This window comes from Pseudonaja textilis, chromosome 4 (genome assembly GCF_049901715.1).
Source record: "Pseudonaja textilis isolate UNSWEBS1 chromosome 4, rPseTex1.2, whole genome shotgun sequence".
In the NCBI taxonomy this organism is placed as follows: Eukaryota; Metazoa; Chordata; class Lepidosauria; order Squamata; family Elapidae; genus Pseudonaja; species Pseudonaja textilis.
The window spans coordinates 12,236,907-12,251,510 of NC_141993.1; the positions used below are offsets into that span (position 1 = coordinate 12,236,907).

At 39.4% G+C, this 14,604-nt stretch overlaps 1 protein-coding gene across 6 annotated transcripts in view; it reads right to left on the reverse strand.

The window, feature by feature from the left end:
• The window catches only part of CCSER2 (coiled-coil serine rich protein 2), a 48,950-nt gene that overhangs the window by 16,448 nt on the left and 17,898 nt on the right, over positions 1 to 14,604 (reverse strand). For 4 of the 6 annotated variants that reach the window (XM_087932236.1, XM_087932238.1, XM_087932235.1 and 1 more), the window contains exons 5-10: positions 13,827 to 13,989; positions 12,800 to 12,989; positions 8,571 to 8,654; positions 7,428 to 7,514; positions 7,046 to 7,144; positions 85 to 169 (exon numbers count right to left, since the gene is read on the reverse strand). In XM_087932236.1, coding sequence (XP_087788362.1) covers positions 85 to 169; positions 7,046 to 7,144; positions 7,428 to 7,514; positions 8,571 to 8,654; positions 12,800 to 12,989; positions 13,827 to 13,989 — 708 coding nt within the window. The remainder of the gene's footprint in view (positions 1 to 84; positions 170 to 7,045; positions 7,145 to 7,427; positions 7,515 to 8,570; positions 8,655 to 12,799; positions 12,990 to 13,826; positions 13,990 to 14,604) is intronic. The other 2 variants (XM_026710996.2, XM_026710997.2) reach the window with 1 other exon arrangement.

Here is a 14,604-nt window from a genome sequence, read left to right on the forward strand (position 1 = left end):
GTGCAAGGGGGGGACTGCTAGTGGAGCCACGGGGTGAGGGGGATGGGAGGGGCGAGCGGGGGTGAGTGAGGAGGACAGACTCACTCTGTCTGCGCTGCGGTGGAAGAGTCCGAGGGATGCCCTGGAATGAGCCCTGCCAGGGAGAGAAGGAAGGAGCAGAAAGCCCACTCTGTGCGGAGAAAGACGGGGGGAAAGAAAAATAAAAATAAAACACAGAACCAGGTGGGGGGAGAAAAACAGTACCAAAAGCTACATTGTTCCTTTTCTCTTAACGAGAAATAGCTGCAATTCTAACCATCCCAAAGGAGTCGTTGGGTTTGCCAAGCGTCCTTCGACTGCTCTCTTTATTCCAGACAGAGACCGGATTCTAGTAGCTCATGATAAGCAGAGTTCTGCAGGGGGAAAAATAAAAGTATTCATCCCTTCCAGATTTTCTGAATTTTCTTCTTCTTCCTTTTTTTTTTTTTTTTTTTGTGCTTCTGAATGTCATCAAGAGGGTCCCCACGTATGCATAAAAAGGTTGAAAGGGAAGCAGTGAAATCAAAATTTGGTGCCTGGCTGCACATATGTCGTAAACAGAGACATTTGACACTGTAAGTAGTGCTCAGGTGTGGTTGTTAAATGAGGCATCACGTGATTTGGACCTGATTTTACAACCGCTCTTGCCATTGTTGTTTAGTGAATCATCAGGGTCATTAAGTGAGACATCACATGACCATGACTTGCGACCTTCCCTGCTGGCCTCCCCATTGACTCTGTGTCAACTAAAACATACTTCTTTGGTCTTTTTAGTTGCCAGCAGAAAGGGAAGGAGGAAAGTAGTGCATTCCTCAAATGCTTCAGATAATTGCTAGGCAGCCAAAACTGTTGGCGTGCAAGATTATTACTGGAGAGCATGATTGATGACTCTTGGCTATGGATGTGTCCCATTGGAGAATATACATCCGGGAGTGGGGGGAAGACCAGGGACGAGGGGGAAATGAATGATGTATCTTAGTGTTGGCTGCACCCAGGTAACGCCGACATGGTCACTCCTAATAAATAGATGCAGCTAGAGACTTATGATTTGAATGAGGGTGGATTTGTCGGAGCCCTGACACTCTGCTTGTTGGGTCTGGGATGGTTGCAAATAGGGACTGGTGGCCGTGAGACACTGTGTCATAAATGAATGAGGGTTGCCGAGTGCCCAAACCATATTTGTGTGATTGTGGGGATGCTGCAATGGTCTGCGCGAGGACCAAGTTGCAAGTTACTTTTTACTGCAACTTCAAACAGTCACTAACAGTGGTTGTAAGTCAAGGACTACCTTTTACGTTTTAACATGTCACACAACCCATGTGATAAACATTGCTGGGATCTTTTTTAAAATTCTTTCCAAAGATTTTTAGCTCAACACAGAAGCTAAAAATGGGGAAATTCTAAACAAACAAAAAAACCAAAATGGGGCAAGGAATTGCAGAGATTTTAGTTATTTTGAATGAAATTAATAATTAAATGGAGGTAAGTGGTTTACCCACCAGGAAGATCCCAAGGAAACGTATGTGAAATATTTCAGTAAATCATAGAATATACAATCAAGGTAAAACAAGCAAACTTCATAAGCTTCGGAAATCTGGAAAACTAAAAAAAGAATTTTCATGGAAGAAAGTTCTATCAGCAAGGCCCCAGGATGAAGAATGCCTCCGTCCTGGTCATCCCTCATTTCTGATAGGGGACTCCGCAGTAGGAGTTAAGAAGGCAGGACACGTCCTTTGAATATAAATCTTTTGAAAGAAGGCCTTCACAGCAAACAGAGTCCCTTCTTTGGATTATTTAAGCAGCTGCATCTTTACCCAGGCCTGAACTCTGTAAACTGATGCCGTGGGCTGAGTAGATAAGACGTTGCGCTTGTCGATCTGAAAGGTCAGCAGTTCAGAGGTTTGAATCCCTAGCACCGCATAATGGAATGAGCTCCCGTTACTTGTCCCAGCTTCTGCCAACCTAGCAGTTTGAAAGCATGTAAAAATGCAAGTAGAAAAATAGGGACCACTTTGATGGGAAGGTAACAGTGTCCCGTGTGCCTTCAGCGTTTAGTCATGCCCGCCACATGACCATGGAGACCTCTTTAGACAGCGCTGGCTCTTCGGCTTTGTAACGGAGATGAGCAGCGCCCCCTAGAGCTGGAAACGACTAGCACGTATGTGCAAGGGGAACCTTTACCTAAAACTGCTTCTTAGAGAGATTCAGAAGCAGTTATTCCTTTCTGCTTGAACGCATCCAGAGTTATCTACTCGCTATCTCAGTCTTTCCATTACTAAATTGCTTTTACTGTCAGGAAAGTTTCTGTGGCCTTCAGCGGAAATGTTTGCACACACCACTGTAGACTGTTCCTGATCCTCTACTGAACAACATCTCTGTAGGAGTTGGATCTTAACTGCCTTCACAAGGCTAACCTCCACCTCCATCAATCTCTCCTTGTAAGACTTACTTTCCTGGAGCTGACTCTCTGGGATGACCTTTTGTGCATCCTCTCATGTTTATTTAAAGTAACTCTTCTTCCAGTGAAGTGTCTGGAACTGGACGCAGAATTTAAGAAGTTTGACTTGTACAGAAACTATTTCTTCCTACTTTAGAAGGTATAATTTAATAACACCCCAAAGGTCAGACTTCTGACCCATTCAGTTCATAATCATCACAGTTCTTAGAATCCTTTCTTCATCTCTCCTGAATCCTCTATTAATGAATTTGGTTTTTCTTTTCTTTCTTGAAATTTGTCTGATTAAATTTGTTATTTTCAGTCTCTTCCCTAACTTTTCAAAATCATTTAATTTTGTTTCTTGTTGCCATCTGCGAATTTGTTAAGTCTCTATTTCCTTCATGTCCTCATTTAATACAGTAATAGCAGCCTCCAACCACTCTTGGTACCATCTCACTCAATATTTCCTTCGATATGAAGGATAATTTATGAAAACATGTTGAAAATGTTTGTCAAGCTTCTAGGCATCCAACTAACATTATGCAATCCAGCCTGAATTTAATAAGCTTACAAATTGGAATAGGATTAATTAAATCTCTCCAGATTTATCTATCAGGTGCAACTACAGCTTTGGTTGTGTTTGGAAATTCTGAGCATATTGTTTTAAAGAAATGAAATACACATTCCTATTTCAGGAATTAGATATAGGTGTTTAATATCTTTAAAACAATACTCAGAAGCATACTTTTGATTTACCTTTTGTGTAAATCTCCAGGTGTAGTTATTGGCATATGTCATTACATAAATATAATTTAAAAAATAAATGAAGTGAAATGATCAGGCTATATACATTTTCATGTTTTTATTTTATCTATTTGCAGAAAAATAGATTACAATATCTTGCTGCCCTGTTTAGTTATTTTTGGGCAAAAATAGAAGAATGCAGAAATACAAGGATGATTAAAAGCTATGAGCCTGAGGGGAAAAAAACCTGATGGCTTTTCAACTTCATCTGAAAGGTTAATTCTTTTTTTTTTTCTTAAAGTTTTAGAGTTGAACTATGTTTTGGTGATTCTGTAGATCGAAACCAACTGTTAAAATCCCTCCAAAAATTTTAAAGAAAAAAAATGTGCTCATTCCTTTCTAATTCCCAAAAGCAACAACAAAAAGAAATGCACAAGGTGATCACGAAAAGATTTAGTATATTCATTTGTAAAAATTTTAACTTTCAACATATCACCTTTTTTAATTAAAAAAAAAATTAGCATGACTTTCCAAACATGTTCCATAGATGCGTTTGACTTATTATACTGACATTTGTTATCCTGGCATTTTATGCAATACCCATGTCATTTAAATCTTCAGTAAATTATCTATGTACTTTATGGGTTGTTTATATCTTACATGAAAGTACAGTTACTAAAAAATAAAACTGGAGTAGGGTTTTATACTATAATATACAGTAGTATTTTTTAAATTCCAGAACCACAAAGAAAACTGAAATAGTGATTTCTAAATAGTCAAGGTAAAGAAAATTATCAAGGAAATGTGTTGATTAGTAAACTTTTCCCATTAATTTAGAAAAAGGTGTGTTGAATCTGACTGGGGTATGAGGTATATTCAGAATTACCCCCAGTTTTTGCAGAGATCAATCCAAATTTTTTCAGTATTTGCCATGTAGACCAGGGGCCTTCAAACTTGACAGCTTTTAAGACTTGTGGACTTCAACTCCCATAATTCCTCCTCCAGTCATGTTAGCTCAGGAATTCTGGGCATTGAAGTCCACAAGTCTTAAAGCTGTCAAGTTTGAAGAGCCTTGGCGTAGACTAATGCATAAAATCCAGTATTAATGAATCTAAGAAATACAATGCCCGCTTTTTGAACGAGTACCTAAAATAGGATGAATGAGGGAAGCCCAGAATTCTAAACCTTAAAAGACTATAAAATGTTTTCTGTAAACAAAGATTATAAAAAAAAAGTGATAGTGAAAATGTCACTAAAAAGTATACACACCATAGCAATGATGGACTTATGACCACAACTGGAGTCAAAATGTCCATTTCTTAGCAAGGCGGTCCTTAATTGAATCACATCCAACTTTACAGGGTTTTTGCCAAGCAAATCCCTGGAATTGTTAGACATAATGCAGAATTGTTAAGCAAATTTGGCTTCCCTCACTGACTGTGACACCACATGTGACCTCAGAAACCAGCTCATATGGAACTTCCGGTTTGAGCTTCTTCAGCGACAGACCAAAACCTCGTCTCTGCGAGGCTTCGATCCATGCTTGCCGCTGGAGTGCCCCGAGCCAGTTGGTTTCGGGCTAAGCCACCCCGTAGAGGTGGTGAAGAGCGGGGAGACAGCCAGGAGGGTTGAGGAGAGCCACATCTCTCCTCCCCAGCTGGCCATTACTCCCTTTCCCGAAGGCGGTTGCAGTGGTCAGAAATGGCCACCACAAAGAAGAACTCGACCGGAAAAGAATGTGCAGGAGGAAGATAAGAAGAGAAAGTTTTGGTTGACAGGCTCAAATAGCAAAAGCAACAAATACGGTAGGTACTCTGGAATTAAAACTGTTAAAAAACAATAACACTGTTCAATAAGAAGATTTTTAAGCTGCGAAGGAGAGAGAAAGGGGAAAAGATTTGGTTTTCTCCTTTTCCTATACTCACAGCTAAGAGACTTAAGCAAGAAATTGGAAAAAAAATCCACTTTGACATAAACAGGCATTTAATGCTGAAAATAATGTTTAAAACTGTTTAAAATGGCTCCACTTTTAGAAGAACTGAAAATGGAACTTAAAAAGTACAAAAAAGATGCACAAGAAGGGAGAGGTTCTTTTGGCTTCATATTTCAGTTTTTAGAAATGGAGATTTGGAATTATGAGAAACAACAAGAAATGCCTGCAGAACAAAAAGTTTGCGACAAAGAAGAAGCCATCTTTAATGAACAAGCAATCTTAGATGGGGGAAAAAAGGAAAGGGGGAAAAGAGAAGGGAAAGTTTAAGACTGAGACAAACAACTCCAAAAAAAAAAATAGAGTGAAAAATAAGTATAAAATCAGAAAGCAACAGAAGAGGGAAATGCAGAAGAGAGAATTAGAACTAGAGAGACAAGGGGGTAAAAAGAGGAGGGAGAAGATGAGAGGGAAGAAAGAAAGGAAAAGAAGTTATAAAGGACAGAAGCAAAATATAGAGAAACAGGGCCTATTTAGAGATAATGGGTGAAAACTTAATGGAAAAAGGGATTCCGCAAAGGTACATAAGATCGTATGGTTATATTAGAAGCAGAAATAATTTTAGAAAATATGAAACAATGTATGATTAAAATGTCTGATAAAATAGCTATTGTAATTCAGTGGAATGCTTGTCAATAAACAAATGTAACAAAAGGTGTATTTATTGATTTACAAAACATATGTGAAGAGAAATAAGGGAAAAATTAATTATGGAGATTATATGTGTTTTTAAGGAAGTATGATATTTAATTGAACAGAAGTATTAAGGATGTTAAGATTTTAATTATTATTAATGATAGAACTGAACTGGAATGGAATGAGGGTTTATAATTACACATATTTACAATCTTTCTTTTTTTTTTAAATATAGTGTGTATTATAAGAATGTACCAAGCAGAATTCGATGGGAAGTTATGTATTATGTATAATATTGAAGGTCATAAACTTAAGGTATATATTGAAGTTTAAATAAGAGTTGAATGGATGTAATTAAAATATATAAAGGTGTCATATTAGTAACTACACGAGAAAATTTGTTTAATGAGAAAAGATATGAAATTGAAACAGAACAGACAAAAGTATAAATATAATGATTTGAATTGAGATGAGATAATCAAAATAAAATTGAGAAAATTAAAAGAGGGGAAAAACTATATAGAAAATGTAAAATAGTATAAGATATGGAATAGAATACAAAAAAGAAGCATGAAATTGAGTTTTGTGTCTGTATAAAGAAGTTCAACCTGGGACCATGCTATTTTCAAAAAAGATGTTTTACTTGTATTTTGTATGTGTGAAAACCCAAATAAAACTTTATTAGAAACCAGCTCATATGATCCAGGGATGCTACAACCGTCATAAATACAGGCCGGTTGCCATGTGCCCCAGGTGGGAATGCTACAATGCCACAAGTGTGGGGACCAACTGGTCGGCCTTAAGTCAATTTTTTTCAGTGTTGTTGCAAGTTTGAATAATCACTAAATGAATGGTTTTAAGTCAAAGACTACTTGCATATTGAAGTATCATCATCTTCTTTTAACGACCCCATAATCCCGGAGTCTGGGCAAGTGAATGGAGCTGGCGGAGTGTTTACTGGCCGGATGCCCTTTCTGTCCCCAATGAGAAGTTTTGTTCAGCAGATATATTCTCATCGTGCCCAGAGAAAAAAAAAATATCTGTCTCTACCTTGGATCAAACTCACAGCCTCCTGACTGTGAGGCAAGAGCTCCACCTCCAGACCATCGCACCACTCCTACATGTATATTGAAGTATGATACCCAATTATACAACTGCAAGTAAAACACCGTAAGGAAGCACCTCTATGCAAGGAGCATATTTTCCAGTAAAGGACTCACCGCATTTCTTCTCCAGGTTGTCTGGGTGAATTTGTCAGCAAAGCTGCACGTGGTTGCTTCAGGCATCTTGCTGCCTTTGTGACAGCCACACCCAACAGCCTTCATGCAGAGAGAAGAGAGACAACCCAGTGAAGACCAAGAACAGCCACATTGAGGCTACCTCACAGGGGGATCCAAAGCCAGCTTCAGTCCAAAGGCAGTGCAGATACAAATTCAAATTAAACGGATCCACTAAGAGTGGACCAAAACCGCCACAGCACCAGCCTTCCCGAGAGAAAATGCAAGTGCCTCTTTCCTAAAACCTTTGTGCAGCCCAGGTGCACAACCATTTTATGCCATTACTATGATCGCATTTATTTTCATGCGCGGCATAATTACTTACAAGACGGCGTTCAAGTTCTTGGATGGTCTTGTCTTTCTTTTTCAAATCGTCTTTCAGCTGTGTGATCTCGCTCAGTAATTCGTCAGTCTGGCATAAAAAAAACCCCATAAATTAAGGTATTAATGGGTTTTGAGAAACATTATAATGTCTAATTATCTTCTGCGGAAGGAAAAAGTATGGCTTTGAAACCAGGACTGAATAATGGATTTCACATTACCAAAGAATAGTACAAATTGCAGATATTATCGGTATCTATACCCTCATAGTTCTCTTATTCATTAAGTTTGTTTGCCATCCATCTCGCTGGGAGACCTCAGCAATTCACAATCAGTGAATACATTTTCTGATGCTTGCCATTCACAAAACAACTGCTACGTGTAGTGAACATTCTACAAATGCTACCATCTTTCACGTAGTCCATATATTACAAGACTTACATAAAAATTAAGTTAGCTACCCATTAAATATGATCATTTACATAGCACATCCAAAACTGTAGGAAGCATAATTCAATTTATTCTGAAAAACTGGATTATACAATACTTTCCAAAACTGAATGTTACATAAGTTAGGGACTGCCTACATACAATCTCCATTTAGAGACTTTACAGTTTTATTATTAATTGGACATTTTCCCCACTCAAGTCTATTAAATTACTTGTTTGTGATGTTTTTTTATATTCATGTTGTAATCTAACTTTTAAAGGCCTTCTGGTATTTTCGTTTCTCCCTCTTTCACATGTTTAAAAGTATTAATTAGAGCGGTCTGTTCTGTTATATATAATCTGGTTTTTAAATAATTTTGTATGCCCATTTATTTTAATTAATCTGTTCCTATTCTACATTATTCCCTTAAATTCTGCATCTCTACATGGCTCCTTTTAAAATAGTTTTATTTAAGCACCTAATCTATTTTGGAGATTTAAGATGGTAGTACAAGCATCCCAACCCTGAAAAAAATAATTCTGTAATGAGAAAAACATACAGCTTAGAATTGTTTTAACTAAGACCTATAAATAGTTTAGAACAGATATCAGATTCTCTATATCTGTGGTCTGTCTGGTGTGATCTTCCTAGCAGAATCAAACTTCTTCAATATCCATTCTAAGGTCTCATCTGCAAAATTGTCAACAGCCATTTTACCTTAAACATTGGTTCGGGTTCTGGCTCTTCTGGACTTGATGGCACTGTGAATGAGATGTTGTGTAGTGACATGTTTTCATCATTCTGCAAAAGAGCAACGTTTTGTTATGGTTTTGAGCACTTAAATCTTACAAAGATATCCAGACTTGCGAAATTAAGGCTTAAACAATTTAAACCCTAGTTGAACAACCTACTATAAACAAAAGGAAGGACAGTAAGGGGATTTTTGCATGAAAAATGCCTCAGGAATTTCATTTTTTTCAACTAAAATCAGAGAAATCTTTATTGGCTGCCTTCTTTTCACAAATGCTTCCATGAGGGACAGATCCTACAGTAAATCCAAACGACAAGATAAGCCACCCAACAACAAAAAAAAAACAACCAAAAGGAACCAACCATTTTAACACAACTGCCCAGAGTTGCTGTAATGGCCTTTTTGATATCTTGGCAAGAATTACATTTTCTCTCCCCTCCTCTGCTGACCAAAGCAATGAAATAAAGCAACCTATTCCAATACCTTGTCAATTCAGGGGCAGCCTGGAGGGAAGCCCACCCTCACAACCCCTAGGGCTTGCTGCCATCACTGGGGGTCATTTCTGGTTGGCTGATTAAGCTCTTCATTACTGCCAGATGCGTTGCTTCTCTTGAGCCTTTCACAACTACAGCCAGCCTGAAATCCTTCTCCTGGGCCTTCAAGAGTTACTCATTGGCTTTTGCTAGATGGGCTAATACAACAGACCTGAAAAGACTTCGGAGGTCATCTAGTCCAGCCCCGTGCTCAAGCAGGAGAATTTATACCATCTCAGACAAGTGACTGTCCAGTGTCTTCTTAAAAGCAGCCTCTAGTGATGAAGCATCCACAACTTCTGTTCCACTGGTTAATTGTCCTCACTGTTAGGAAGTTGCTCCTTAATTCTGGGTTGCTTCTCTCTTTGATCAGTTTCCAACCATGATTTCTTGTCCTGCCCTGTTTCTTTGGAGAATAATTGAATCCCCCTCTTCTTTGTAGCAGCCCCTCAAATACTGAAAAACTGCTATCATTGTCCTGCCTAATTCTTCTTTTCTTCAGACTAGCCAAATCCAAGACTGGGTTAAGACTGGGAGCAAGTTAAGCAAGATTAGGAGCAAGCTAAGACTCTTCTAATAGTTACTCATTTTTCGTCTGCCTTTTCTTGGCGGCTGCTCTAAACCTATCTTCAACGGCACAAAGGCCTGTGCCTCTTTTTAAGTATATAAAGAACTCTTTATTTTTGATGCTTGCCAAGTGCTTAAAGCCTTGTCTTGGTTACCTGCTCCGGGGCTCACTTTCCCACTGTACTTCTGCAACAAATAGGCCTCTCCAACCTGGCCTCTGGGGGAATATGCTCCCTTTTGAGGTTTCTGAAACTATTCTGTTCCGAATTTCTCAATTAGCTGGCTGGATCCTTCTGACTACCTCTGCTGGGCATTTTCTATAAGCCCACAGCCTCCTTGCACAGCTCTCCTGTTTAGTCTTCCTTGGCTTTTCTCTCCTTTCTGAGGGACCTTCAGCTCCAAAAGCTGGAGCCCACTAAGGCCTCTCTTCTTCTTCATGAGAAGAGCCGAGCCGAGACACAGCCATGAAGAAAATTAACCTTAGTCCTGCCCTCTCGGGCATCCGCTCCTTCCATTGTCCTAATGACTGAGAAAACAAACCCTCTTCCTTTCCTTTCCTGAAACCTGTCGGGTTGTCTGTGAAAAGCTTGGAAAAAACTACGCTCTCTGTTTTCAGTCTAAAATAGTGGGAGGAGGTTGAACTCTCGCATGGGTGAGGCAGGGTAGGGCATACATCTGTGCAGTTTCTGGCTGAATACTTTTATGAAGGAATCAAAGGCAGAGAAATAAGTAAAAGTGATGTTGCAAATAAATAATAAATTAAAATTAAATTAAAATAATAAATAAGATAATAAAACAAAACAAAACACAAGGCCATCTGGGGTGCGTTTAGATCCAGGAGGGCTTAAGTTGAGATTCCTCATCTGTTCTGATGGGGCTCATGCACACACACACACACACCCATGATTTTTAGCAACATAATGGTTGGAAATTGGGGCGAGGGGGGGGGAGGTTTGTTTCTGCCCATTTTTAAGCAGCACGTACACAGATGAGGCAAAAGGTGAAGGGGACGGCGGAAGATGACATGATTAAGTCGGTAGCAGAGAATGTGAGTTTGGGCAGAGTCCAGGAAGGGAGGATGGAGGTGGCCCAGGGGTGGGATTCAACCAGTGTTACTACCAGTTTGGTGACTGCTACGCACGTGTGTAAAAAAAAAAAACCTTAGGCTGTGCCGCCTAGACAGCTGAAAAGCGCTGCGTACAGGTGTGCAGCATTCAAAAAGCCACTTTTTTTTTACTTTTTCAACCTCACCTGTGCCGCGCAAAGCATCTTAGGTTGAAAAAGCAGGAAATAAAGGACAGATAAAAGCCTGGGAGGGCGGGTGGGCCTAACAGCAGCAGACACAGAACCGGTTCTGTGTCTGCTGTTCTTCAGAGCCGGGCACGACCGGTAGCATCCCATCCCTGGGGTGGCCTGATCCATAGGATCGCGAGCATTCAGATATGACTTAGTGACTGGAGAACAACACAGACGCATTCTAAAACAGAAAGGAAATCTCCTCAGCGTTCTCCCAGAGAGGAAAACGCCAGGCCGGGTCTGGAACAAGGTCTTTATCTTGGTGTCTACAAAAGGCAGCCCTGCTACTAAAAAAAAAAGCAGTCACTGCCTACTAAAAGGCTCTTGGCCTTGAGAAGATGTTAAGATCATAGACCAATAAGCCAATGTGTAGAAAACCTTTTCCCCCTGATCTTTATTCTTTTATTTTCACAAGAAAAAAAAATCAGCTTCTCAATCTGTACGAAAAACAGTTTTCAAAAGGAGACCATTGTGTTTTTAAAAGTTTAAACAACTGTGTTATTTACACAGCAACCCACTTTACTGATTTTATTTTGCCTCTATTGGGTCTACTTTGAATTCTTCGTGTATTTTCTACAGTAACTGGAAGAAGCAGTCTTCCGCAATGTGGGCTACGGAGCTGCATGTGAAAGCACAAAGGCTGACCTTTGGTATTCAGACAGACTGCATCATTGTTGACATCACAACCTGTTTTTAACAGGCCACATTCCTCTCCCTGGCTGGGGCTACAATGGGAGCCATGAATGATTTAATAAGTTGATGTTCCAACTCCAATTAGCATAATCAGCAAGCGGCAACATTAGCCCTGGAGGAACCCAACCGATTTATATTGCTGTGATACTTTAATCCTCTTTTCCCAGGCCAAAAGCATTTGTGACTGTGAGGAACCCTGCCACAGCTACTTTTCAAAGAGAGTTCAGTCAGACTGCCTTGTTTTCGATCAGGGCTCTTCAACCTTGGCAGCTGTAACACATGTGGACTTCAACTTCCCAAATTCCCCAGCCAGCTGAATCTCAAGCAGAACGGAATTAAGATTTTGAATTTTAATGAATTAAAAATGCTATTGCTATTTGAAGTGATGCCCTGGTTGCCCCCATTCGCTGCAACACCCGTGAACCTGAAAACCCAAATTCCCAGAGTTTGGGAAAAGACATTCCTCAGACATGATGACCTTTCTATTTCTATTGACTGTTTCCTAGTATGATTTGATCGCTGATTGTACCCTATGACTATCATTAAGTGTTGTACGTTATGATTCTTGATTCTTAACGAATGTATCTTTTCTTTTATGCACACTGAGAGCATTTGCACCAAGACAAATTCCTTGTGTGTCCAATCTCACTTGGCCAATAAACTATTCTATTCTATTCTATTCTATTCTATTCTATTCTATTCTATTCTATTTTCTATTCTATTCCTCTCAACCCTCCATCCTGCAGGAATGGAAATATTTACTATTATTACTACTAGAAGATAGGGATGTTCAAAACATTTCCAAACCTGAAATGCAAGCTAGACTCTTCGGGACACAGGGATTAAGCCTGCCATAGAATATTTTGTACTATACACAATAGTGCTTGTGCACGTGGTACACTTCCAAAACTTGCTGAGAACAGCTATAATATTGCTCATGATGGTGCCTTTGACACCCAAAACAAGAGATTTCCAATTCAAGAGGCTCCAGTCCAGAACATAGGGTTTACTACTGTTTCAGCAGCCAACTTCAAGCAACTTTAAATATTAGATATTTAGTTTCATAATAGAAAAGGTAAGGACGTGCTACTTTTCTCCTCACTAACCTGATGGAGTATTCTTTTCATTTTTAAGAGCTGGGTTTTCACCGCTGTGCATTCTTGGACCATATGCCGAAGGGTCATTTCGTCCAATAAAACAGTATTTGCTGGCAAACTCCTCAGTGGTGGATAAAAGCCTGATGCCCCATAGCCTTCGAGATGACTGACAGGGGGAGAATCGACATAGTTGCCACCCCTGAAACAGAGTTTGGAGGATGTTAGTAAAGACCCTTCTTTTATTAAGTCTCCACAGGAGAAGTGAACTTCTGTATTGAATTTAAGAGCAATGCAGTATTCTCTCTAGCTGCCCAAGATCAGAGAGATGTTCTCTGCTCTGAATCCCGGCCAGAAAATCTGTCTGGCTGGGGTAGTGGAGAGAATCTCTTCTATGGTGACTTTCCAACTCTCAAGGGTTTCCCTCAAGAGTTTCACTGGTGTCACTGGTATTTCACCCTCAGATCAAGCTCTACTTTCCCAGGTACTGAAAAGTACGTGTACATTTTTTTATTTATTCTGTCACATTTGTTCTGTCCTATTCACATTTTATTGCTTTGCTTTTAATATGGTTACTCTTGCTCTTGCCTTGTAGGTCGTCCAGTTATCTTCACACAAAGTGCAATCTTAAAATATTAGCAATCTTTGATAAATTATACCCAGGACTCAACTCCCACAGAAAGAGGTTCATTTTTGTTTAGGCTTTTGAAGGTGTCTATCAACTGTGAAGGTGAACGTTTCACCTTCAACTAGAAACAGCCTCGTTTCCACTCTTTTGCCCCAAGTTTGAAATAATTTCAGAAAGATTAAAGTAGCCCATCGGAAATGGAAAACAGCCACTTCAAACTCAAGGTAGAGTGTTGTTTTTGTCCGTGTTAGGGACATTTTAGAATTCCCTGGACTGCTGTCTTTTCTTTCTAAGAATCACCGTGTCCAAATGTTGATTTTTAACTTTGGGGGGAAACTCTCTAATGCTTAATGGCTCCTGAAGTAATCCCAAACCCCAACCTTCAACCTTTTCCTCCTCAGGGTATCATACCTGTTCAGATCATTTCTGATGTGGGAGTAGTGCTCAGTGGGACTAAGATGATAATGATCCTGAGTATTCCACCTCTGGGGTGTTCTCTTCCAGAGCCCCTCCGCTTTCTGCTGTCGAATATTTCTGTCCGGGCGCTCATAACGGTTCATATTGTCACATTCCTCTGTACCAACAGAAGAAAATAAAGCAGCATTGATTTAAGTAGAACTAGTATCAACACTAAAACCAAAACAGGTATCGGATAGCACTCTTAATTATCTCACAGTTGGCCATAACGAAGTCAGGGAATTGCACATAAATTCGGTATAGAATGGGCACAGAAAAGGTAATTTTAGTTCACCATATTGTGATGATCAGAGGTAAGATATAAATGTAAAACTCCAGTTTTCTTCTCCATAACACATCAAACAACAGAAATACGATTCTAGTTATGCTGAAATTAACTGGCTTCCAGTATAGTAAAACTGCAGTTTGATAACTTAAATTCTTTCTTTAAGCTGCATGAAAAATAAAGAACCAAGCCGTTCCTTTGCTATCTCCCCAAATGCAACTTAAAGCAGACAAAACAGCCCTTATTCTTCACAAGGATTTTCCCCTGCCTGCACTTACATAATCAATGATGAAACATGATCTTTGGAGAGCTTTATTAATTTAGGAAAAGTTTTAGAACACTCATTTTACCATGCAACATGAAACTTCTAAACACACACATACACACACACATCCATCAGTGCCTCCCAAAACAACCAGTCTGGTTTCTGACAACTGGATGAGGCAA